This window comes from Brachyistius frenatus, unplaced genomic scaffold (genome assembly GCF_029030835.1).
Source record: "Brachyistius frenatus isolate BFR_SWC_R1_liver_20210118 unplaced genomic scaffold, ASM2903083v1 Contig_189, whole genome shotgun sequence".
Classification (NCBI taxonomy): Eukaryota; Metazoa; Chordata; class Actinopteri; family Embiotocidae; genus Brachyistius; species Brachyistius frenatus.
The window spans coordinates 232,928-259,691 of record NW_027210788.1 but is presented as its reverse complement, the minus strand read 5'-3'; the positions used below and the strand labels follow the sequence as shown (position 1 = coordinate 259,691).

At 40.4% G+C, this 26,764-nt stretch overlaps 1 protein-coding gene across 1 annotated transcript; it reads right to left on the bottom strand.

Annotated features, from left to right (window-relative positions):
• Positions 1–668: 668 nt before the first annotated feature.
• LOC138632585 (mitogen-activated protein kinase kinase kinase kinase 5-like) lies at positions 669–25,206 on the bottom strand. The gene is made up of 31 exons (XM_069718266.1): positions 24,977–25,206; positions 15,287–15,344; positions 14,054–14,144; positions 13,900–13,964; positions 13,004–13,059; positions 12,788–12,835; positions 12,429–12,471; positions 11,799–11,871; positions 11,440–11,571; positions 10,934–10,996; positions 10,308–10,389; positions 9,101–9,217; positions 8,829–8,907; positions 8,304–8,356; positions 7,667–7,713; positions 7,525–7,569; positions 7,206–7,226; positions 7,069–7,114; positions 6,044–6,197; positions 5,635–5,771; positions 5,411–5,489; positions 5,236–5,312; positions 4,916–4,976; positions 3,922–4,024; positions 3,771–3,829; positions 3,461–3,564; positions 2,716–2,893; positions 2,506–2,574; positions 2,243–2,335; positions 1,925–2,051; positions 669–1,685 (listed from the first exon to the last, which is right to left on the bottom strand). The coding sequence occupies exons 1-31, from the start codon at positions 25,082–25,084 to the stop codon at positions 1,589–1,591; spliced, it is 2,565 nt and encodes an 854-aa protein (XP_069574367.1). The 5' UTR covers positions 25,085–25,206; the 3' UTR covers positions 669–1,588.
• Positions 25,207–26,764: the final 1,558 nt, after the last annotated feature.

Here is a 26,764-nt window from a genome sequence, read left to right as displayed (position 1 = left end):
CCGCCCCCGTGAACGCAACAGCACCGCGGGGGCGTGAAGTTTGTCTGGTGCCTCATCGAGGCGTCTTTTTATAGAAGATTAGTGCCACCAGAGAGACTTTATTAGAATTGCAGAAATCGGACACCTTCATTCTCACATTGAGCTGTTAAATAACAAAACAAAAAAAAAAGGAAAGGAAATTTGCTTTTCTGAATAAATTATTCGAAATTAAGGATTTGTTATGCACACTTTAAACGAACTGGCTTGAAATGAGATGCAAATATGATTGGCTGTGATTTCAACAAAACAAAAAAAATCATATTAGAATATACATAATTCCCCAACAGCATCATGCCCCTTCATTTGTCTACGGGAGGCTGCACTGTATTAATTTATTATCAAATGCTTAATTTTACATTCAACATCATCAAAACCAATTTCTGCAGATGAAATTAAATCTGTGCCGGCGTCAATCATCTTTTCCAATTCTTCACAAATAAATGAAATACAAATATTATAATATTTGAAATATTATGCATTATCTCTACAGTAATACATACACAAATGAAAGTGGTGGACACCACTGCTCGCCACACACCAACAGAGCTCACTGAACTAACTATACTGCCACCTTTCATTAACTGATCTGTCCCGTTTCCCCCTCCGAGATCAATACAATTCACCTCATCTTGTGGTAATGAACTTTATTACAATGAAACGGCAGCAGAAAGTGTACACACCTTTGAGCCAACACTGACACACAGGCTCAGGTCATAGAAAACACACAGCACGAGCAGCTCTCAGCTTGTATCTGGCATCTTCAGGAAGCCATATATTTCAGTCCTTGCAGGCAGCCGCTGCTGTGATCGAACAATACTGTGGAAGAAGAAAGGAGACACTCCTCTGTAGTGTTAGAGGAGGACCCTCCTTCACTACTTATTTAGGGTTTACTCAGCTGTCTTGTTCTGGATCTCACAAACTGAATCGAAGAAAACATAAATAAGAGCGGACTCCCCCAGATTGAGGGATAAAGACCACAACAAAAACAATCCTCCTAGGTCAGAGTGAATTCACCACTTCTTTCTGACATAATTGATCTCATCTCAATAAAAAAAAACTAAAATAAAACTGTGGCAGTGCCCTTCGAACTTAATGATGACGGACTTAAATGTTTATGTGTCTGTTCTCTTCCCTTCAATGCATTAAATCCTGGTAGAGAAGTTCACTGCAATAAGACTGTACAATAACTCCCCTCTGGCAAAATCCATCACACAACAATAACACCGTTGTCTGTTGTCTGTTTTTCTTGGTTGTTTAAACATAAAAAAACCAAAAAACTTTGCACTATTGTTTAGTTAGTTTTAATTTAATTATTCTATTTTATTTTATTCTATTTTATTGTATATACTGTGCATTTTTATATTTAATATTTTTTACTGTTATTTTATTTCTTTCCTGTATCTATAAATGCTGCTGTAGCGAAATAATTTCCCCTTGGGGATTAATAAAGTAACTATCTATCTATCTACCATATAGAAATGGAGTTGGGGTGGTGGTGGTGGTGGTGTGTCATGATGCTTTGCGTCAGCAGACACGGCACACGGGACAGTCAGGGCAGCATGACGTAGCTCTCAGCTATCTCCAGGGCGTACAGGTTGGACAGCCCCGACTGGTCCTCGGTCTGACGGGTTTCCAAGACGACCATCCTGCAGTGAGAAGGTCAGATGTCAAGCATCGACTGTAGTGGAGTTTAAACCCGTTTAAAAGTTAATGAACATCGTCTTTCAGTCGACTTTGGTCCAAACTGAAGTTTCTCAACAAATATTAGATGAATGTCAATGAAAATGATGTTTGTTTAAGTTGTATACAAAGTGATGAGTATCCTGATTGTTTGCAATAAACAGAAGCTGAGCTGAAGGAAACAACGGGTGCAGATGCACCCTACCTGTCTGTCTGCACCAGTCTGTAGGTCTTCCTGTGGTCGGTGGTTTCCTCCAGCACCTCCGTGAAGCTCTTCCCTCTCCTCTGCCAGCCGTGACGCCAAACTGCCAACAGCGTGTCTTCAAAATGTACTGCACACACACACACACACACACACACACACACACACACACACACACACACACACACACACACACACACACACACACACACACACACACACACACACACACACACACACACACAATGAGAGAGTCAGTGCTGAGCTCTACAGCGTCTACAATTATTAACCATCACTGGTTTTGTCTCTGCTCGTTCTCACCTATGGATTCAACGTCATGAGAGAAGGTGGGCTCATGTAGCATAGGCCTGTTGCTCTTCAACTCTCCCTCCAGACTGACGATATGTACTGACTCTGTAAAAAAGAGAGAGAGGCTTTTAATACCGTCAGCTACGTCAGCAGCACACGAACAAAACATAATGTGGAGGTAACAGGCTGTCGTATGTACTGTCGTCACAGTTATGCGCAGAGCTATAAGTCTAAAGTCTAACAAACACTGTGAAAAGAAAACTTCTATCGCTTACTTTCCATGAGGACAAGCAGTGAGCTACCGTCAAGCTGGTTTACTTGAACAACATCTGGGCAAGGTTTCTCTGTAACAACACGCACACACAGACACAGAAAACACACCTCCATCATCAGCATAGAGCAAAAAGAAGAGAATAAAATGCACAACATTGTCGGGGAGGTCAGATTGTGTTTGCAGCTGATGTCATAATGCGGTATCTGCCTACCGAGGCCCGAGCTGGTGAACCAGGACGTGTTGGAGTTGAGGTTGATGTATTCTACAATGACCGGCAGGTTGGGGCTGGACCCCCGAGACACGCCGATACACACCATAGGGTACTCCTGATGGGGCACCACCACCATCTTAAACACCCGCAGAGGGTTGGGCAAGGGGAAGTCAAAGTTCTGCAGGCATGAAAGAAACAAGATGCAAGTCAGGAGAATAATCTGCTTTTGGATGTATTTTGCTGCTCAGCTGTGGTTTTGTTTTTTTATCTTCTTCATCTCACTGACAGACGCAAACAAAGCTGATTGTTAAGTGTTTCATTCAAGGCCACTTAAACCTGCAACCTAATAGCCACGGCATTGTGCACACTATAACTGAGGGCACCAACGAGTCTATTCTCAAAACCATAACCATTTTATGGGGAGAGGTTTAAAGCTAACCCATAAATATAACGGTGACCATAAAAGGCTTTGTTTCACTGCCAGCAGTCATTTTATGAGCGTATGTCGGTGTTGACAGTCCATTGAAAAGATCAAATAAAACGGAAAGACAGACAGGTAATAAAGATAGGACCAACGCATCACACTACTTCACAAAATCTCAGCTTGCACATGTTTTTGTTGCATTATTATTAGTGTAAACACCTATTTAGCTTTCATGGGTTTTCACATCACAGTAAGTTATTCAGCTGATTTTGCCCCTCTGAGGCACGAAGTACAGCAATATATAAGGTTTGGTAGACATACCTTAATTAACATGAACTTGTGCATGGGCTCATACCACTGCAGCAGCACCACACTGGACTCCAGAGCACAGCACAGGAACACGCAGCCTCGCTGCTGATTATCGGCTGCAAGAGACAAGAACAAATACCACATCTGAGCCGCTCGTCTCTCAGAACCAACCAACACTGCAACGCTGCACAGGAGTTTCTCAAAACCCTCAGACTGGTTTCAAACAGAGACAACATCCATTTTAACGTAGAACATTTTCTACCATAAAAACTTTTCAACTACTCGTGATTATTTGTTGCCATAATGCGATATTTGGCCTCACCAACTGAGCAGGTCTTGCAGCCTTTGGTATCAGGAAACTTGGACGTCACTGCGTATTTTCTGAGCAGATAACATGGTTTTTAATTGGCATGAACACATTTTTCAATCACGTCAGAAAATTAAATACAGAGAGAGGGAAAGTCCAGTGTTACCTAGGTAACAGTCTGTGAGTGGGCAAGGGAACCATCCTCTGGTCTTTCCGTGCCTGCTCGTATAACTCCTTCAGCGTATGGGAGTGAAGCTGCGAGGATTTACCTGCAAACACAGAAGGAGACGCAATTTAAAAATGAATCGAACTGTATTCAAGCAATTGATGAATGACATGCTTGAATTACTCCAGTCCACCTGACTCAGCATTGAATCCACATAAACGTGCAGAGAATATAAAAACGTGAAAATCACTGAACCATGTAGAATAAGTACCACTAGTGCGTAGATTCGGCAAATTTGTTTAGCAGCAAGGAAATACACAAAAGGCAAAAAGAACCACAAGGCAATATGAAATGTCGATGTTATGAGTTGTAAAAAAACAAAAACAAAAAAGACAAAAAAAGACAAAACACAATCATAAAAGAGTAAAAATGACTTTGCTTTGCCAAATAAATCGGATAAAATTTTAATTAATAAAATGTGCTGACAAAACAGAAAAGTCTTTAGTCCTGGTTTAAATAAACTAAGAGCTGGAAATTTATTTGCAAACACTTTCAATAATTTGATCAACAAAAGATACCAACATAATGAATTAAGGAATATTTATATTTCTCGCCAGATTTTTGAGCAGTTTCCTCTTTGCTAACAACTTCTATGCTCTGGAAACCTGATTCGTGCTCTGAACATTCATGTTTAATAAAAAAATGAACCCATCAGATTGCAGGTTACTACAACATGTGGATAGTTTACAGCCTTACAGACAAGCCGCTGAGGGAATGCGACTATAACTACATTAATTACAGCTTTAAGAGTTTCTTAATTTGTTTTTAAGTTATTAGAAAGCTATTGTGGCTCAGTCAGTAAGTAAATCCGCTGCTGCTCTGCCAGCTGGTCCTCAATATGTCCTTTAAACTACAAATTCCAATGATGCTTCTGCTTCCTATTAGACACACAGCTAAACACGGATGCGCTTCTTATGTATGCCTTTTGATTTACCTGATACAGACATGAGGACATTATTAATGGTGTAGACCCAGGTACACTTCCCAGGAAACAACTGGAAGAGAAAGACAAAACATCCATTCATCCACTGCTTCCTTCTTGCTCATTTAGGCTTTTGGATGGGCTTTTCAGTCCAAGTAGGACTCCTTTAGTTGGATGTTTTGCTCTGGGATTTGCATCACAACAACCCGAGGAGCTAAATAAATGGCTAAAACAGCATTATTCACTCAATTACACCCATTTGCCAGATTAACTCACTTTAATCTCCTCACAACCTACTTGCTGTATCTCTGTAAATTAGATAAAGATCCTACCAGCTCCATGGTGGTTTCGGAGCCGTGGAGGTTCAGGGTGTAGATCCCTTCCTCCGCCCCCACGATCAGATGGTGGTCTGAGGGAGGGAGAGGAAAACACAAGCTGGTCAGACGGAAGGTCAATAAGACGGAGGATGGTTGTGAATTTACTGTGCTGGTCTTTCTGTGATACAACCTTTGGAAGTGGGGTTTTCCCACGTCGTGGAACAATTTATTTTAAGAGGGCAGCCATGGAAGATCTTTTTAAAGTAGACCTGGTGAGACAGGAGATGCTATTACATCTTTTCATGTTGTCCTCTCTGCAGAAGTTACTGTTCAATGACATGACTTCAAGCCTCTACAAGAAGTCTAAAGCTTTATGATTATTGTTTTAATGGTAAAATGAGTTTTAAAACTCACAGGAGGTTTCTTCATGACGGGGCTGGCACACTCAGCAGGGTACGGTAGTTGCCGTCTGCGTATTCCCTTAGGAGGGAGTTCAGGAGGAAGAAGGTCTGCCGGGATGTCAGTCAACTGGACAGGTAAGGATGCAGGGTCTGGATCACACACACACACACACACACACACACACACACACACACACACACACACACACACACACACACACACACACACACACACACACACACACACACACACATATGGACACACAAAAAGATAAAGAGCCGTACGTTATACTATACTATGAAAGATTTACAGTTGTAAAAACATTGCAGATGTTATATGAAATAAAATCACATTCAAGTTCACGGCTCTGTTGTGCATCTGGTATTCAGCCGTCTGAAACATAAAGGTGGGGGCAGCTCACCTGAGTGTCGTGAGGCTCGTGGATGGGGTGTCGGTCGGACGTGCGTCCCGCTGTAAGTCCTGATGATGGGGGAGGGGGCGTACAGAGAGCAGGGTTTTCTTGTTCGCTCGTCTTCGCCCGCCATGCTCTCCTCTGAGCTGCTCCGGGCTTTGGGCTGAAGCATACAGAAACACACAGGCAGGAAAGAGGTGGTTTGGTTAAATGAATCCTTCGTGTCTCTGCATTTACATTTTACATTGAAAAAAAAAAGCCTAATGTTTTTAAACAGTGTAAAATGACGGAGCGGAAAGAAGTCTAATGTGTTCAAGGGCCGACTGGAGAAGAGCAGCAACACATTGATTTGGTTCCCTGTAGTTGCATTGTTTCAAATTCCTCTGTAGTTGCACGATCTGTCTGCATATAGTATAAATATATAACTCTCTTAAGATGTTTAGACTCTCATTATGCAACAGATGGTTGTGGTGTGCAGTCAGTCTCGGGTTACATGAAGAGACAGAAGACACTCAGACAGACTGAATCCACAAGATGCTGAACAATCGACCTGCCAAGTATGGAGAACATCTAGTGCTGGTTTTATCTGGTGCTGTTCTCACACTAAGTCTCTGTTTACTGCAGTTTATTGCTGAAATGAAAAAACTTTACTTTCAGAGCATAAAACCGTTGCACAGTGCCGTATTTATTTTCCACCCTGATCTCTCTTCTCAGATAAACACTTCTTGGACACAATTTTCCACAAACAATGGTTTAGTAAAGTATAAAGTCATGTGATAAAAATATAAATACAAAAACTCAACCATCTTTAATGACATCTCGCATTAACAAACAACAGAAAATTCCTTAAATCACAAGTTAATAATTGTTACAACCAAAAAAATGTCATGATCATGTCTTTTTTTTAAAATTTAAAAACAGTTTTAACCAAAATTTGTCTTAGCATACACAACCACGGTAGTTTAATAAACACACATGCAATAAACATGATACAGTTCATGTGTAGATCTGTTTCCTGTCTGGTGAATAATCACCTTTGGAGGAAGTGGAGGCGGCGTTTCATGAGCTGGCATTCTGAGTCTGTTGGCACAGAGAGTGTTGGTTCAGTCTGTGTGTGTTCAGGACGGGAATACACATGAATACAGATGTGAGTTGAGTTTATTCAGCTTACCCGGGGCCTTGTATTGTAGGGCTGAACAGAAAGAAAGAAAGTGTCAATGCAGCCTACTGAAATTACTCACAACAGTCAATTTCATATCAAGTAAAACAGTTGAAGAAAAGGTTGCTGGAGGAAGTCCAACTCATTGTCAAATATTTCTACTATCTGAGATTTAACAAATAAGAAAGTTTTTCACGCAATTATCTGCCCTTGTAAAATATTTAACACCCAACATTACATAACAGTTTAAATTGAGGCTGTTTTAGAAATATATTATTCATACACTGCAGTATTTTCTTGAATTTGATGACAGTGTGTGGTGTTTTCTTACATATCCACATCATCGTAGTCGTCGTCTGACTCTGTGTCCTGGTCCCTGAAGGCAGAGAGAGGAAAGAGAGGGTGAACATTTTTCAATCAGATATTAGCTTTGATGTGGCTCGATGTCTGGGATTAATCTGTGATCCGGTTACCTCGCTGGACTCTTACTGCTGCCGCTTGATCCCGTTGAAGGTCGTAACTGTATGGAACAAATAAAATGACCAATATATGAAAGAGAAGTTACAGCAAAAAAAGGGAAAACATCTAAGTGTATAAAAAACTAGAAGTTTAAAAAAAAAAAAAAAATCACAGCACCCAGTGATCACACTTCCCATCCACACCATCTCCTCGCTGTATCAGATAAATCGTTTTATTCACTCAATGATAAATATTGTGATGAACACAGAATGTGAGCTAAACAATGCAAATTATGTCTCCTGTACACAAAGGTCACCTCTGAGGTGTCCCGTTGTGTTTGTTGACATTTACAGGACAAACACGGAGGGATTTTAGTATATCATTTTGTGCCTGTTGATTTTTCTGAAAGACCGTGACAGCGCCGCAGGGAAAATAGAAAAAATATTTACTTTGAACGGGGAATAAACACAGACGGCACACATCACTGTCTGAGTCCTGTAATTGGGCTCCAGCGGTCTGAGACCACATTGAAAATCTGTCATAATTTAATGAAAAACTTAGCAATAATCAGACAGCTTGAGGAATTAGAAACATGAAGTAAAATAAAGACATAGCATTGAAGATTCTGTGCTATTTTGTTTGTCAACTCACCGTTACGTTTGGTGAATCGGTCTTCATGGGTCTCTGAGTGTAGATCTGTTCCACTGAGCAGCCACGAGCCAAAAGATTTAACACGTTAACAATTCAGTCATTTTTTCCCCCACAATTTCATATTCAAAGAAACTTCAATACAAAACGTGGCAGAATAAATCTTTCAACAATGTGCCTCTAGAGCATGGATGAGTGAATAGCCAAACACCTTCAGTATCACAGACACAGTAAACAAAGTGCTGAGAAGTAGTTTAGTGAAGCAATGGACAAGAATATAATCCATATGGATATAAACAGAGAGACAAACAGTTGATATAAACATTTATGTTTCTACATTATGGATCTGGAAGCTACTAAATCTTCTGTGAGCTTTTAATTTCAAAAGTAAAGGTGCACATTTTCTTTAACGAATCAGATGTGATATTTCCAGTTTCGCTGCGATGAATCACAAAACTATTGAGAGGAAAAATAAATTGTTATAATGTGTAATACATGAATAGTTACTGTATGACTGTGTTTTCTTACTGCTGTCAGAGTTGGTCCTCTCTGCCCTGTTGTGTTTGTTGAAAGACTGAATCCTCTTTAAAGATCCAGGAAGTGCCACCTGAAATCAACAACACAACACTATCAGAGTCCATAATTCCAGGTAGAAGACTGAAAAGACAGGAGATTAAAGTAATACATCCAATATTTCTTTGCCTGATCTGAAAGTAAGACAGAGATAACATGCAAGGGTTGAAGGGTTGAGTCCCATAAACAGATTCCTAAGAGCTTCTTAGTGTAAATAAGAATCTGACCTCCATTTCATCATCCTCCACCACCAGGCAGGTCTTCAGCTTCTCAGGGTGTCGAAACTTCTCCAGCAGGTCCAGAGTCAGCTCCTGGTTCAGGCACTGCTGGGTCAGAAACATGTGCTGCAGAGAGGCAGACGAGGAGGAGAGAGCGAAGGACGGAAAAAGAAACATCAGTACAGGCAAACCGAAACAGAGAGTGAGCAGAAGAAAGATGAAGGAAGTCAGCATCAGGGCGGGGATTAAAAAACTGACACACTCCAGACCGGTGAAGACAAAGCTTGCAGGACCCCAGATTAAGGACGGGCTCAAACCTGAGTCAGACTGTCAGGATGTTTTCAACAAGAGGCTGAGATGGTGTCAGCTTCTCTCTGCTGACACTTGGGGGCAGCAGAAACAATCTGTGACCACAAACCTGATATGTCATCCCCCTTTAGCGACACATGGCTAACCTGCCAGCCAACAGTTGCTTGTTTTTTGGATTTAGTAGTATAACAGCAACATTATCATGAATTCAGAGGCGTACAGTAGTTCAGAAACATCTGCAGCTTCCTCAGAGCCTTCATTTTGAAAATTCTTCACGCCGGTGGCCCCGCCCCTTCCTCTACAGAGCCAAGATGGCGACCGTTTAGGGTGGAAAGTGCCCAGCGTTTCACACTTCTTTTTTGGGGCATTTTGAGTGCATCATCTTGGTACTTGTGGTGCACTGCATGTTTCTGTACTCGCCAGTGTGAACGCACTTATGCACTCAAAATAGAGCGAGTTAGTACAGAAGTACAACATCTGGAACACAGCATCAGTCTATCTGCTGTCTGCAGCATGAAGTGGAGCTTTTTTTTTAGAGCTTTTTCTTTTAAAACCGCCGCCTGCTGGGGCCACACATGATGCTGAGAGCAGTGAGAGTGAACCAAAACAGAAAAGCAGCAGATAAACAAACAGCTGTAAAGCTCCAGAGTAAAATTCTTTAGAGATGTAGTATCTCTTCCAAACTGTCACCCATGACTGTTTTGTACAAATCAGTGTCACTACACTTCAAAATGATGTAGGAGCACGTCACCTGTGATCAATAGTTACCCCCTTCAACTGACAACTTCTCTTCTTCTATCCATTACAAATGAGTCGCTCTTTGTCGACTCCATCAATGAGTCAGCGTGATACAGAAATGACACGACATAGGCCTGAAGCGGAGCGTATGTGAGTGAGCAGCACTCACTGAGAGCATCTTGGAGGCGCTGGATCTCTTCTTCGGGTTCCTCACCAACATGGCCTTCACAAAGTTATAAAACATGGACGACCTGCGCACGGGAGACATGTTGGTAGCATTTAGCAACATGGGACTCGAGTGAAGAGCATATAAGGGACATCCAGTTATTAGTCATTATGCCTGTTGTTGAATTACACTGGCCTTCACAGATTAAGCTGTTTTTAAATCGCATTTATGGTCCTTTTTTTTGTATTTTTTTAATTTTTTTTTATGGATTTCTCTGAACCTTAACATGGAGATATTCATAAGAGTTTGTGTGTCCCATTTATATAAATTGGTTTGAGAAATCATTACGATCCGCTTTCAATATACAGTCTAACTGTAGTTTGACAGCATCTTAAAATAACCATTGAAATAAATCAGCCTCTGTCAATCAGAATTAACAACAGCTGAACATTATAATCCTCATGAACGGAGGGTTTAATGATGTTGTGTTATACTTTATGCTTCACCTGTCAGGGAGTTTTAAATGTTATGGCTGATTAGTGTATGTGGAGAAAACATCTTTTCAAATGGAACCTGATCCTGATTGAATATAATGTGTGCTTTAAAAGTGTTCCAGCTTTTTTATTTACCATTTCGACTTGTCCTTCAGTTTCGGAGGCTGGTAGCCGCTCTTGGACATGAGAAACAGGACGCTGTGAAACACAGTAAACGGCAGGCAATGAGAATCTGTGTATACGTGCATCAAGGTCACAAACACATGCACAGGACTTATTTTAGGACTGGACCGCTGAGGTGTGTTTCACTCAGCCAAGTGGGGCAGCGTGTATTGTGTGCATGAGTCCAGACGTGTGGGTGGTGGAAACACTTGATGTTTTCTGTGAATGTCAGCGTGCATGGGTGAGACTGTGTGTACATTTTTTTAAATTTTTTTGGATTTTATACACTTTATTAATCCCCGAGGGGAAATTTCTTCATGTTTGCATGTATGTACACACTGTGTGTGTGTGTGTGTGTGTGTGTGTGTCACGCAACACCTACATCAGCGACCTCAAACCCTGCATGGTCAAAGCTGTTTAAAATAAAATGTCTGTGTGTGGGTGTACAGATGAGATTGTGTATTTTGATGTGCATTTACCGCAGTGGGTGGACATCAAACATTGGAGGCTGTAGCTCTGCCAGCTCTATGGCTGTGATGCCCACTGACCAGATGTCACATAACTCATTGTAGCCACCTTTTATCTCCACTGCTGCCACCTCTGGAGCCATCCTGAGGACAGGAGGGGAACAGCAGCAAGTGGCTTTCACGTCACACAAGTCAAGCAGAGTTAATCATAGAAATAGGACAACGTTTTTAAAGGCAGAGCTGCTCGACAGAAAAACAGCGTGAGTGAAAAAAAGAGGATGATGTCGAGCAATTACGCTACTGACGATAAAACGTTTCTCCAAATCAACTGGGGAATGATGAAGAGAATGATGTTTGGATGATGACCTTACCAATATGGCGTCCCGATGAAGGACATCCTGCGGGCCAGAGTGGCCGTGATCTGAGCCGAGATCCCAAAATCAGCTGCACAACAGAGTAAACAAAAATATGAACACCACAACACCTTTCATATTTGAAGACTCTTTCACTCATTTTTAATGGTGTATGGAGTAAAATTTAAAGCAGAACAAATACACACAATTAATAAACAAACAAGGTAACAAACAACAACAGAAGACAAAGTTAAAAAAGTTACATTCAACAGCATTACATTACGTTTTTAATAATGAAAGAAAATAAGCTCTTCTGTATAAATAAATAAAGAATTGTTGCAGCTTGCTGTGTCATGTAACTGTGTGACTTCAGTTCCCTGTGTTTCTGATGATGGTGTGCAAATTAACAACAACAAAAATCAAACATCAAAGCTTTGAATGAAAATAAAATTCGGACTTTTTTATTCATTTACAATTTACAAGAAACTGTTATGAATCTTTTTGAAATTTAATAAATTAATTCAGGACTTAATCCCTCAATAACAATACAAATCAGTTGTGCTTTAACAAGACAGCAAACAGGTTGTCATTGTGACGAGTGACTCATGTCGACCACACGAGAACAGAGCGGACCAAACAACCACCTACCCAGCTTGACTTCGCCCTGATCATTGAGGAGGATGTTGGCACCCTGGAAAGAAAAGACGGTGAGAGAAAACAACAACAGCAACAGATGCGGCACTCTTCTTTACAGTAATCTTGAATTGAACCCACACAAGATGGAAATAAACATCTGCTAGCTCTAAAAGACAAACTGAAATTTCATTAAATGGACTTTAACTATTCATTTCTTGTTACAGAGTGTTGAGTGTTTTATTTACATTTTTCAGATTTAGATTTGAATGTAAAGAGCTTGGACTTTATTTAAAATGTCTTTGTGAAATTTAAAGATAATAGATAATAGAGGAAATGTATCAGTCGGTCCCACGACACTGTTTCACACTCACCTTGATGTCCCTGTGGATTTTCTTCTGTGCGTGCAGGTAGTCCAGACCCTGCTCACACAAACACAGAACTTAGAGCTATAAGTTTGTCACCAAAATAAAAGACTTGGTAACTTCAGTTGATAAATGTACTTTAGGCATGAAGAGGAAACAATGAACCGTGGGGCGTTTTTAGAATATTAATAATAAAACCCAAATTAAGATTCAGTACGTGATTACCTGGAGCATCTCCCTGCAGATGTAAGCTATCTGTGGCTCAGACAGAGGACCAGTCACTGTGGAACAGAATTCAGTTGTTTAATTATAATATATCCATACTAATTAATACAGGAAAAGGCAAACAAAGCAATCAAGGCTCATGACAACCATAACAGAGCTGTGTAGTGCTTGTTGTTGTGTAATGCTGGCTTGAATATTAATATGCATAGCAGCACTAAAGACTGGAACAAGTTATAAACGCTGTGGCCACAAATTCATAATAGCCCTTGCACTGTTTGCAACAACTGCACTATTGACAGCCTCTGGTTCTGTTGTAAAAGTGTGCCAGTGACCTAAATATGTTTGTCTGTCTGCTGATATTTCGAAATTGCAGGATTATTTTTTTTGTCTTTTTTGTAAAACTTTCTCGTGGTCGTACGAGAGGAAGCAGGTCAAAGCCAGTAACAGGTGGAGCAGCCTCAAACTTCAGCATCAACTAACCAAACTATTTTTCATTAGCAATATAAACACTTGTTGTGTATACTGAGGTCAGTTTTCAAAGGGAGGTCACAGAGGTCGTAAAAATAGCATTAATGCCTCATTAATATAGTGCTAATGAAGCACCTTTCAATATGTTTACATGCTTTCTAATACCTCTTATATCTTCTCATTTAAATACTGCTTCGGTTTTATTGGTTGATTTGCAGTTTAAGGTGTTATACTTTACATCATTGTCAAAAGGAAGATGTTTGAAGAGAACTAGATTTGTTTGCAACGATTGATATTTCAATGTGGTTTTCATTGATTTAATTCACGGTACTGTAAAGTGAATTCGGAGAGAGTTGCATGGTGATTTTGCACTGTAGATAAAACTGATTGATGCTCAGACTAACTGATAACTAGACACGCTCTCTCACCATGGTAGACATCCTGGAGGGAGCCTCCTCCACAGAACTCCATACAGATCCACAGTTTATTGGCTCTGCAGACACAAGAAAAGCATCTCTGAGTGAACCGATGCATCAAAGATTAATAAGAGTGAGAGGGAAGAAACAGAAGCAGACATCTTACCGTATGTAGCTGCCATAATACGCCACTATGTTCGGGTGTTTGCAGCTTTTTACGATGACGATTTCCTGTTGGATGACTGAAAAATCATCCTCTGTGGAGCCAGACAGAGACAGAAAACACATGTTCAATAGTATCGTAGGATTACATTTGAACACAGGTGGCGTCATTGGGTTATATGGTATGTTGTTAAGACTCTAGTTGCACTTTTTGGTTTGTAAATATAGATATTGTGCTTCATCTCTCCCCTTCTGCAGGTCATTCTGATTGCTGATTGATCCTCCAGTCGGCTCAGCCAGCAGGTTGTTATCTGCATCTTCATCTCAGCTATCGTAAATAGTAGCATGTTTAACCTCAACAGCTCTGGTGATGTGCAGGGGTGGAGGTATCAGCTTTGTTCAACTTCCTTTTCTTCTGTCTTCCTTTAACGCCTCCAGTCTTTGTTTCCTCTTTGTAAAACATTTGAGATCTCCACTAGAATTTGGAGCCAGAAACACTTTATCTTAATGGCCTGAATAACGAGGTCAGATTGTTGCTGCACTACTTTGTGGTGGAAGCTGAAACAGCAGACCCTTTCGTCTTTTCTTTTCTTTTTTTTTTTTACTGTGGTGCAGCAAGGAGCTCATTCACTCGCTGAGTTAATGGGGTTTCTCATTTTTGCAGTTTAAGCTAATTAGAGTGCCTGATTGCACAAACAGTTGTTGGGAGATGATGAGAGTAATCAAACTGTTGGAGGTACTATTGAATGCAGTTGCAGCCTGATTTTCTTTGGTCACTGGAGGAATCAAATGCTCCATAGCTTCTATTTGCATGATTTATGTTGCTGTCCCACTGTGAGAAATAATCACTCTCCCTCGCTTTCTAAATATGTGTGTGTGCCCAGCTATGCCCTTACAAAATTCACTGCAATTTAATGTTTTCTGATTTTATAAGCTGCCGCAATAGAATTATAATGAGTGTGGGGGCCAGTAATTACAAAGCATTACAACTAGTTTGAGGTGTTTCACCAGATTGAGGCGGGTCAGCTGATTTTCAGTCCCCTAGCTAACCACGGGCCAAACGAGTGGTAGTAATACCTTCGTCTTAATATTTTAGTATCTTACATTACAGCAATGTTATAAAAACAAAACATGCAAATATAGTTAACTGATGGTCTTAATAATAAAATGTGACATTAAAAGTGAATGCAAACATTAATATGAGATCAAAGTACAATCATTCAAATAAAATTCTTACCTGGTTCCATCTTGATGACTTTGATGGCTGCCAGCTCTCCATTTTGCTTGTTACGTGCCTAAAAACAAATAAGACAAACACGTACATGCAGGTTATTCTTTTTCACGCTGCAGCCGTCATTCATTTGATGATGGAACTTTTTAAATGTGGTGTGCTTGAGTTGTTTTCTTTCTTTGCATGTTTGCTGTCCAGATCAGTGAAGTGCAAAAAAAGCACCCACACACACACACACACACACACACACACACACACACACACACACACACACACACACACAGAGTGACCTTTAAACGTGTGCTATCAAACGGCAGATGTCACTTCGTTCTGCTTACTTGCAATAAACCACAAAGACAACTTTGATAATGCATTGGTATTTTCTACATGTTCATTTTCTGTTGGAGTAAGTTGACCAAGTTGAAGCTTGTATGAGACGTTTAAGTTCGACTTACAGAGCCGAGAAAAACACATTTCATGTTAAACAAACAAATTACCAAAAATGCGTCTGTTGAAAATTCAAATATCTCAAATAAGGCAATCAAAGTTCATAAATTATCATTTAAAAGACAAAAAAAAGAACGAAAGAGAAGTTGAATCACTCACTGTTGATCTACATCTCCTTACAAATTTGTCTGTTAAAGCTACACACATGTCCAGAGCGGTCTTCACTATAATGTAAAGGTGGGTCTTAATTAATTAGTATCACAGGTATCAAACAGGCTAAAGAGACAATGACACAATTTTTTTTGGTATACAAATACATTTTAAAGCTAAAAAAAAAAGCTAACCCTAACTTGACAAAGCTTTTCTGTGTAGGCTCTCTAAAAACACCAACATCAGACTATCTTTGACAAATCACATTGTTTTTCTTGACCGAGTTGTGTTTGAAGTCAGCTTCATATTATTTTAAGCTTGGCAGGTACTAAGTGGCAACACACAGTCCATCGGGCTCATTTCCATCACAGGTTGAAAGCACCTGATGTTTTAATTTCCATCTTTTTACAACCCCACCCCATGAAAATGATTAATACATTTTCAATTTATGATATTCTGGGATAAATATGATAACAAAAATAAAAAAAAAATTTAAAAACTGGTATTTAGCTTCACTAGCTAAAAAGAAAAGAAGAAATAACACTAACGCTACACATACAAACTTAATCCACAGAGTTTGATGGACAGGTGTCCAGTAATGAACAACAAAGATAAAGATAAATTAAGACTCCTTTGGTGAAGGTGAAGCTAACTTGAGGACCGTTTAGACATGACAGAGCTTCCAGCCAAGAGGAAATATCCATTCACACTATATTAGATCTTAAATAGAAAACAAGTCATAAGGGCACTCGGTCAGGGGGGATAAGGCGGGTAGTAAACACTGGAACAGAAACTCCACCGCCTCATAGATGAAGTGTTAAATAACAGAAAGTTCAGTACTTCAAGGACACCGTTCACCTAAAACACTAAATGACTAGTTGACAAAATGACAGCAGAGTTGAACTTCAAACATTATTCTCGAGCCGGGAGCACACGGTTACCAAACAAAACAAGTTTGTTGTTAACGAAACGTCTTCAGCCTTTCAAGGTTCAAAAACCACCAACTTCTCTCATGAAATACAAAGTCAATGAATGTCAGGTCACTATGCCTTCATTACCCAAATTCCCTCCTTCTGAATAATGTTCTGGCGGTTCTTCTGAAAATAAAACTATCATTAATTCAATATGAGACCTCAAAGACAGGTGCGCTTGGGGGGTTTGATTGACATCGTGTCCTCAGGTTTTTATACAGATCCAGCTGATGGCCGTGCAGACTGGCAAACTTTAATCTGTTAAATATTGTTTCACATGTTGGCCGTGTCCTGCCCTTCAAACTGTCGACCGTCGTCTTTAAGGACACCGTAACACTGTTTGATTTTAACTCTCAACACAAAGGTGTTACCGTCCGGCGACGATCTGGGAAACGATCTGGGAAAGTTCAAAAATACTTACAGATAGAAACAGATGACTTGTACCTGAAACGTACTTTGTTGTGGGAAGCTGAAGAAAAGAGAAGTGGTGCAGTCATATTGTGTTGAGACAAACAAAAGCATTTATTGGCTGAAAGGTCAGTAAGACCTTGAAAGCAGCCATGACAACGGAAACTCCAGTCAATCAGAGGAGTCTATTTGTGTGTCATGGTGTCAGTGTGGGACATCAGAGAGGTCACCGGGAGGAAATTCGCCTTGAAAGCAGTCAGTAAACAACCAAACACACACACACATAAACATGAGAGCTGCACGTCATAACAAAAAGCCGCGGACCTTCCACAGCAACATTTCCACCTTGAAGTGAGTGTTTACTACTTTCTTCTGATCACCAGTCGGGTGTTTCCTCTCGCGGTCCTCCGTGATGACACCCGAAGCGTCGCACCGAAACCAACGACGTCCGCAAACTTACAATCCCCCTCGAGGGAAACGAGAAAAGGAGATGAAGGAAAAGGACAGAAGTGGATCCGGCTTGCTCGAATAATAAATCACTGAGATTTGCCTCATTGACATAAAAGCTCACTGTTGCGTTCCTGTGACATCACATTTATAAGAATGGGACGGACGTGAGGTCACTGTGACCTTGACCTCTGACCTTGAGTCCAAGTGAAAATTGAATGCCAAATCAGAAGAAGGTCCAAAGTTTTGCGAGTTTTGATGGTCACAAGAATGAAAAGGACGTCGGGTTACCGTGACCTTTTGACCTTTTGACCACCAAAATGTAATCACGTCGTCGTTTAGGGCCGTGTGAATATTTGATTTTCCTTCCAGGGAATCCTGAGATGTAACGATCATGAGCACGGGTTGAAGTGAGGCAACACTGACCGTGACCTTTAACCTTTGACCCCCAAAACCTAATCCCTTCATTCTTTACTTCCACTGAACGTTTCCTGAATTTCCTCAAAGCAATCCTGAGATATCGCGTCTAGAATAATAGAAATACACACGTGCGGTGCAGACCATTTACCAAGATGTAAGGACACAGAAGCGCTCGCGGTTCAACTTGGAGACAGTTTGCAGGTAGATGATGCATTTTGGTTGCTGAAGCACTGAGAGACTACAAGCAGCTTCACTTTGAACACTAGAAGCCGGTGCAGACCTGTGAAGGCGTGTGATGTATTTCAGTTTCTGTGGAGACCTTTGTTAGGACTCAACCCGCTTTATTCTAAACAAGCTGACGCTTCCTGATGACCCAGTGGGAAATACAAATATTTCCTCTTTTGATAACCTCTTTTTATTGCAGGATTTTAAGACTTGACTATAAATTAGATTTCCGTGATGGCTAAAAATATTTCAGGATTTTGAAATCACTGTTTTGTCTTTTGCACCAAGGACAATTAATTTTGTATGTATTTAAGTAAAGAAAGCCCCCCACACACACACACACACACACACACACACACACACACACACACACACACACACACACACACACACACACACACACACACACACACACACACACACAGAGGCTGGCATGTGCTTGCATTTGCGTGATTTTCCCAGAAACAGAACTATCTCTCTCTTCCTCTTTTTCAGGTTAAAGATAAATCCCCGCCAACTAAATTCAAGTACATTTCATTATAAAAAAAAAAAACATATGCGTGCACACACACACACACACACACACACACACACACACACACACACACACACACACACACACACACACACACACACACACACACACACACACACACACACACACACACACGCACACACACACGCACACACACACACACACACAACCACATTGTTTCAGCAGACACCTGACACAGTTAACTCGGCTTTGCAGGCAGATTCTGCATGTAGTCCGCTGCTCATTTATCTCACTTCTTCATTTTGCATCTGAGGTTGCACACACACACACGCACGCACACACACACACACACGCACGCACGCACGCACGCACACACACACACACACTCAAATACACACCAGGTGCAGCGAACAGCTTCTGAGTTTAAAATTGTACTTTTAGAGATGCAAAGAAATAAATTTGTCAGCAGTTAATGAGCAACAGAATAAGACTTGAATTTCAAGACAAAAAACACACACAGGAAGTGATCAGACCAATCATACCTCTGCAGACAGAGAAAGCCTGCTTTTACATTAAATTGTATGCATTCAGTCTATGTTCATATCATATTATTGCAATAATTTGCTCAAGGACACATGACGTGTGGATCATGACCTTTTAATTTGTGTGGGATCTTCTCAACCTTTTGATTGATATCAAACTATAATAACCACATAGTGGTGTGACTCTGCCAAACCGTCAAGTTGCAGTTTAAATCCATGTTTGCCCATGAAGATTCATATCATATAAGTACTGGAGACTTTGAAGGAATCCTTATGTGCGCACATATTTGGCCAGTAAAGATGAATGTGATAGAAAACAAAGTTGTACCTGCAACAGAAGACAATGCCTCCGAATCTGGACGCTGCTGCAAAGCTTCAAATTGTAAAACGTGGATGCTTCACAGACATGTTCAACCCAACAGAACTATAAAAAGATCTACACATTTAGCACAGTTTGAGGGTGGACTCCAAAGATGAGTATCACTTCAAACTGTGGTCACCGTCAATTATCTGTTCTCGAGTTATGGCGCTGAAAAATGGAAAGCAAAGTAGCTCTGCAGAACGTAGTGATGTCGCGGTTCAGGTGACCTTTTGGGTGAAGAATATAATCACGTTGTCATTTTATCCGATCAGTTCACGAGAATAGGATGCAGTTCCCGAGATATCACGTTGAAGAGAATGGGAAGGACGGACAGGATAGATGTGAGGTCACAGTGACCTTTGACCAGCAAAATCTGATCCGTGAAAGGGGCCATTTAAAGGAGGGTTCATGAAATTTAAAACATTAATAAACCCCTCACACGCTAATGCTGTATTTTGAGTAGCATCGGTCGCGATCATATGTCGTTAAAACTTTATGATTCAAACAGTGTAAATTATTTTAGGATACAGACACCACAGCAACAATAACGGCTGCAGCAGCAATAGTTTCTTACTTTATAATGAGACTGCGGACAATGCAAAAAAGAAGTTTCTTTTTTTCTGTTGTCTGTAGGAGGCGCTGTGTGTACACATGGTTGTATGGCTGTTAAAAATAAATGCTTCCTTATGTGGAAACACAATGAAGTGTATTCATATCATTAAAAGCTTGTTTGGATGTGATAAACCTGCTTTGATAAGAGGAACAATGTGGGTTCACTTCATTGTAACTTGGAAATAAATGCTCTGATGTTTGGGTCTTTCCTGTATACCAGCAGTGTGAGGTTGTCCAACCAGTGTAACAAGGTACTATTTTCCATCCCAACTGTGAAAAAATACACAAAGGAGGGTCAGACTCATCAGACAGAAATGTTGGTTGGGTTCATGCCACAATGTCTTCTTGTTTACAAAAGTCAAGGAGACGTGAGTGTAATCCGAAAGGTCTCAATACGTCCAGTAGTGTTAATTTTAATTTCATTGCTTTTGTACAATGCGCAGTTATTTAAAACTAGAGTTGGTTTGGCTCCATCACAGCTGGACACTTTTTATGTCCAGATTCCTTTATACTATATATACAGTACAAATGGACGTTTTGATACTCTGTGTTGATCATACTTGATCGCTCATCTGGTCCCATAATGTAAATTTGTTTTCAGAGAAAAACAGCGTTTCGCACATAGAACGTGATGCAGTTTGCACCAGTTTTTTTTTTTTTTAAATAAAAGGGTTGAAATACAGAAACCATGCGAACATTTTCACAAACGCAAACAAAAATGTGTCAAGTTGTATCATGCAAATCTGACTCATCCAGAACCGCCACATCGGCCGCCATGACTTCATATCTGTGTAAAGGATGGAGGGATCGCATGCGCTGAAGCACTGTTCATGTTTTTATTTTTCTGAACATTCCTCCTTCCATAATTTAAAGCTAAAAACTCTCTCCTGCGGCTATAACGGCCATCACACGTACATACACACACATAAATAAAAGGCCTACTTTCTCACCAGTGCTGACGGTGCAATAGTGTTGCATTTGCAGGATGACCTCTGTTGTACTGCACGTAACAGTACAAGTGCATGTGTAAGTGCAATCATATCTGCGTGTGGGTGTGCATTCATACGCGAAGGAAGGGCAACTATGCAAATCTGCAAATCTCTTGTTCTGTAAAACAGATCAACGATATCAACTGACCTGTAAAGAGGAAGTGAGCTCGCTCTACAGATAGCCTGCCATGCATCGGTTAAAAATCACCATTTACTACATTTGATTTCACAACATGGCAGAACAGCTGGACTCTGAAAGGCCTGACGTCCCCCAAAGTTGGAAAATTGTCCACAGACGTGTTGAAGTCGGGAGCCAACAGCCACTCTAAAGCAAATTACACAGCCCAACTGAAGATATCATAAAGTAATATTTTGAATGATGTCACCAAGACACCATGGAGGGACAATAGAGAATGAACATACTGAGCTAATGCTGGCTGAGATTCATCTAGAAAAGAGAGTTTCTTTCATTTTATTTAAATAACATAAAGCTACAAAAACAATAAAACGCTGTATTAAGAAAAAAAATCCAAGCTTTCAGCTAAATCTGAGGATGTCAAACCCAAATTATCAGAGACAAAACACCAACCAGTCGAGGAGAAGTTTATAGCCATGTCAGCATCAGTGTTATACATACATCTGCAAAGCTTAAAATCACCAGAACTGCATCTGATGGGAATCCAAACATTCATTTTAAGGTATCTGTAATAAATAGTGTTGAACTACTTAATATTTTGACCTGTCGGTGATTCTACAGGATATAAAAGAGAGATTTGTGAGATTTGAGACCATAAATCTTTAAACTATGTTAAGTCTGGATTCAATATTTTAAATTATAATGTTATGTTGAATTTTAAATTTTTTAAAAAAATTTTAAAAGACCAAAAAGAAAAGAAATACATGTTGTTTTTGACTTTGTGTCACAAATGGCCCAAAAACCCAACAGGTAGAAGAATTACCAAAGATTCACCACATGACGGTGTTCGGTCTTTGTTTCAGTGATATCAGATATCAGTAACAAAAACAAAGACACGGTGTTTGTACCCTGACAGCAACATTGCTCAGTGTTTGTTTTCTTTGCTATCATCATGCTCATCATCAACTTGTAGTGGTACTCTCTTTGTTCCATGGTCACCGTTAAAACTGTCCTTCACCATCACCGTAAAAATCACAGAAACAATCACATATCATCTGCCACTGTAAACTATTAAATCACTGTTTTGTTTTGTTTTGAATCACCACGGCACTCAGTAACTAAAAAAAAAAGCACAAATTAAATGTTTCTGTGTTGGAAAATTAAAGCACTGAAAATGCCAGCACTGATTTAAAGTATTTAATGAGACTTATGTCGAGCGTTTTCTGTCCACCTGCCGATCTCCACAGAATCTTAATATCATAGCAGACCGCTTACATTTGGCGCTAAGGGTTGCCAGCGAACTCAAACCCTTCACAGAAAATGATCTGCACATAAACGTAATCAGTAAGAGAGCAAGTTTGGACAAACACAACTCGTCACCAGGCAAGTGATGGAGAAGATGGAGCTCTTGACAAACTGATAAGGTCAAAAATAAGTCCTATATTCTGTTTAATGAGAAGTTTTATTGTCCTTTTCTAATGATGAGTCTCTACTGTTCAGTGACTGACAAAGGAGAGCACCACAGAGTCATTCACGTTCAAAAATGTGTCACTTGAAAGGATGGAAACAGTCAAATCAGATGACTGCAACGCTGAAGTGAGCAATGATTGATAGCAACTTATACAACTGTTGGTTTCATGTATCTTGTGAGGAAAGCACCGGAGAATCCTCAAAAATACTGTCATCTACACAAGAGGCCACACGTTCAGGAAACATGCACACAAACGGATGCTGATAGTATCCTGGATGTGATTTCTGTCGATGCAGTTGCCTAATAAGCTGGCAGAGTGGCGAGAAATTTCTACAACTGTTAAATGGTTTGATAAATATTTTTGGAAGAAGGTTAAAAATATAATTTAATTTATAATCCCAATGCAGCATACGCTGTGATTAAATTTATGTCCTCAAGTTTTGTGTGACTGTTGAGGTCTTTGTACTCTAAAAGCAGATCTGTTATAGTTGCCATGCCAACAGGAACTCTGGGTGCTGAAATAAGTTTTCACAGTGCAATTTGGTGAGGCACCACTCTTCTTTAAATCTCATACTACAACAAGAAGTAGTCCAAAAGATCTGTGATTTTTACAGAGAAACAGACGCACTGTTTCAGAAAAGCAGTTTCCGTTTGTACTTTCAGAGCTGGATATCTCAAAACCTCTCAAAACCAAAATCATCTGCATGATTCGAGTCAGCTATCTTTAAGTGGGGTAATATGTTCCTTTTGTGATTTAGATTAACTGTCCTTTTAATCTGTGGACAAACAGAGGTTTCAGTTCAACTTCAGCACAGACATAAATAAAGATAAGTCCTGCACAATAATAATAATAACATGTCCCTGTAATGTGAACATTATTTGGTTCAATTATAGCATTAACTTTTTAACAATTGTTAAAAAAAACAAAAAACGTTGTAGCTCAGAAATGGGAACTAAATCCCCCAAAAATGAGTAATAAATCAAAATATTTATTTTAAAGAGCATTTTATGAATCTTGATGTGCTGCAGTCAAAGAAACAACCATTTTGTTGTTTACCTTACACATCAGACCACAGCATAACTGACAGCTGTATGTGTGTGTGTGTGTGTGTGTGTGTGTGTGTGTGTGTGTGTGTGTGTGTGTGTGTGTGTGTGTGTGTGTGTGTGTGTGTGTGTGTGTGTGTGTGTGTGTGTGTGTGTGTGTGTGTGTGTGTGTGTGTGAGAGAGTTATCAGGTGTTAAAATCAGTTTTAAAGTAAAAATAAAGACACACAAAGTTCCACCGCAATTTAAAAAAAAAACAGAAAAAATAAAAAGTGTCTGAAAGGAAAGACAGTTTGATCACACCTGAAGAAAGATTTCTGTTTGACTCCTCATTGACTCCCCACACAGATCGGCAGTGCCCTTAAAGTGTCTTACGCTTCGTTTAGACTTTATTTTATTTTTTTAGACAATATAAAATAATCACTTGAAAAGGGCATCGACCAAACATTTCCAAGTGGGCTCATTACAATGAAGAGCTTCAACTGACTTTCCCTTCAGATCTAAAAAAAAACATTCAGCTATCGGCAAAAATACTTTCACTTCTTGTAAAAACCACTTCCTCCAGCAGCATTAGAGCTGCTCTGTAAATGTAATTGCAATAAACCGATGAAACTAAAAAACAACAACAATCAATCGCATCCTTAACGTCCTTGTGGAGTTCATCGGGATGTTCCCGGTGAGCGCGACACCGCGTATTCATCCCCAAGAAAAACGGATCGTTTGATGTACTGGATTAAACTGTGAAGGGGGGACACCAGATGTGTTTGCAACTTGGAGGAAGAAGTAGGACACGCTTGATTTGAGAAGCAAACATCCTCATACTGATGATTTTTAACAGCTTTAAATCTGTAAAAATAAAACTCTGGTCTCAAACTTTTTCAAGAAGCACTTTCTCTGTGAAAGATTGAAATCAGCTAGAAGATTAAAACCTCTGATAAAGAGCGGAGGCCAGCAGCAGCAGCAGCAGCAGACTCTGACCTTATAAACTTCTCCGTAGGTTCCCCCTCCGACTCTCAGCAGGACCTCAAAGTCGTCCTGAGGGTTCTTGGTGGAGATATCCAGACCTGCCCTGTATTGGAAATCCATCTTGTCGCTTTAACGTCGCTAATAATCCTCCTCGGTCATGTCACACAGTCTCTCTCACACACACACACTCACTGGCATCTGCATGTAAAGCTGATAAAACTTTCAGAGAAGTGAGCTGCTGAGGAAACACGCTCTCTCTCTCTCTCTCTCTCTCTCTCTCTCTCTCTCTCAGCTGCTGTCACACACACACACACACACACACACACACACACACACACACACACACACACACACACACACACTTTCCTGTTTCTGTTTCTCAGCCTGCTATCGATCCTCCCTGTCTTTGTCACTCCCTCCTTCTATCTTCATGCTCTCTGAACATCTCATTTGAATAATCCAATTTTGTTTCCTGTTGAGTGTGTGTGCATGTGAGATAGAGAGGTGTGTGTGTGTGTGTGTGTGTGTGTGTGTGTGTGTGTGTGTGTGTGTGTGTGTGTGTGTGTGTGTGTGTGTGTGTGTGTGTGTGTGTGTGTGTGTGTGTGTGTGTGTGTGTGTGTGTGTGTGTGTGTGTGTGTGTGTGTGTGTGTGTGTGTGTGTGTGTGTGTGTGTGTGTCTTTGGGAACATCTAGGTGACTGCTTGTGTGTGTCTTCTAGCTGAATAATTGCAGTTTTGCTGTTTGGGGTTTTTCAGTGTAAGTTTCAGTCTCATCTTCACACCTACTGAACTGTGTCTGTGCGGTGTGTGCGGTATGTGTGTATGTGTGTGTGTGCGTGCGTGTGCGTGTGTGAATGTGTGTGAATGTGTGTTCCCGCTGTGCAAAAGAGTCACTCGTGCTCAGAGCTCCCCGTCAGTTTCCTGTTCGTATGCTGTTTAAATAATGGGCCATTGGTTACATGGTTACATCCTGTTAACAAGTACAAATTTTATTTAACGCACGTTCTTCTGTTATTTCTGGTCTGAAAACGATCTTTTGTGAAGAAATGATTTGAATCGTGGTCTGAATGATGAGGATGGATTGATCAAAGATACACACACAGTTATGTATCTGCAGCATCTTACAGCACAGCGGAAAGGGCGTTTTCATTTCAGGGTTGTCCCTGAAATCTCGTGAAATGCTATTTGTTGCAGAAGGATTGTATGAAACACTCGGGAGCTTCACGTTGACCCGGTGATGAAGTCAGGGGTTCACCAAAAATCAGGAGGATCCGTATTCTGGGTCCCACGAACGTCCGCACAACATTTAACGACAAGCCACCGAATATCTGTTGAGATGCTTCAGTCTGGAGTCTGGTGGGCTGAAGCAGCTGAACCTGTTATTCATTAAGTAAAAGAGGAAGTCAGAATAAAGACAACATCTGCAATGCCAAACATGTGATTCACCTTCATAGTTTGACATTTATCCTCCCTCGTCCTTCAGCCCTGCAAGACGACCTGGCTGCTTGCCCACAGTCTCAGAAACACCCACGTGTGACAGACACGCAAACGCGACCCAGTTAACCACAAATAACTGTCTCAACTTCAACCGAGACACAGGAGCGAAGGATGGAGAGGTTATTGATAAAAAAAATAAAAAAATAAATAAAAAAGATGCAGCACAAACCGTCCTCAACCCTCAATGCCACGTCAGTACGTCAGAACCGTCTTAACTTGCTGCTGAACCAGCAATTATTCATATTTGACAGGTAAGAACCAAACATTTACAAAAGTGGGTGTTTGATGATAAATAATTCCCGTAT

Bases quoted from the DNA above. Each gene is read 5' to 3' on its own strand.
- LOC138632585 (XM_069718266.1), bottom strand. From the start codon at position 25,084: ATGGATTTCCAATACAGGGCAGGTCTGGATATCTCCACCAAGAACCCT. The intron at 10,997-11,439 runs GTAAATGCACAT...TGTGTTTCACAG, and splicing joins TTTGATGTCCACCCACTGCG to CGTCCTGTTTCTCATGTCCA. The intron at 5,313-5,410 runs GTTGTATCACAG...TCCCTCCCTCAG, and splicing joins GGAAAACCCCACTTCCAAAG to ACCACCATCTGATCGTGGGG.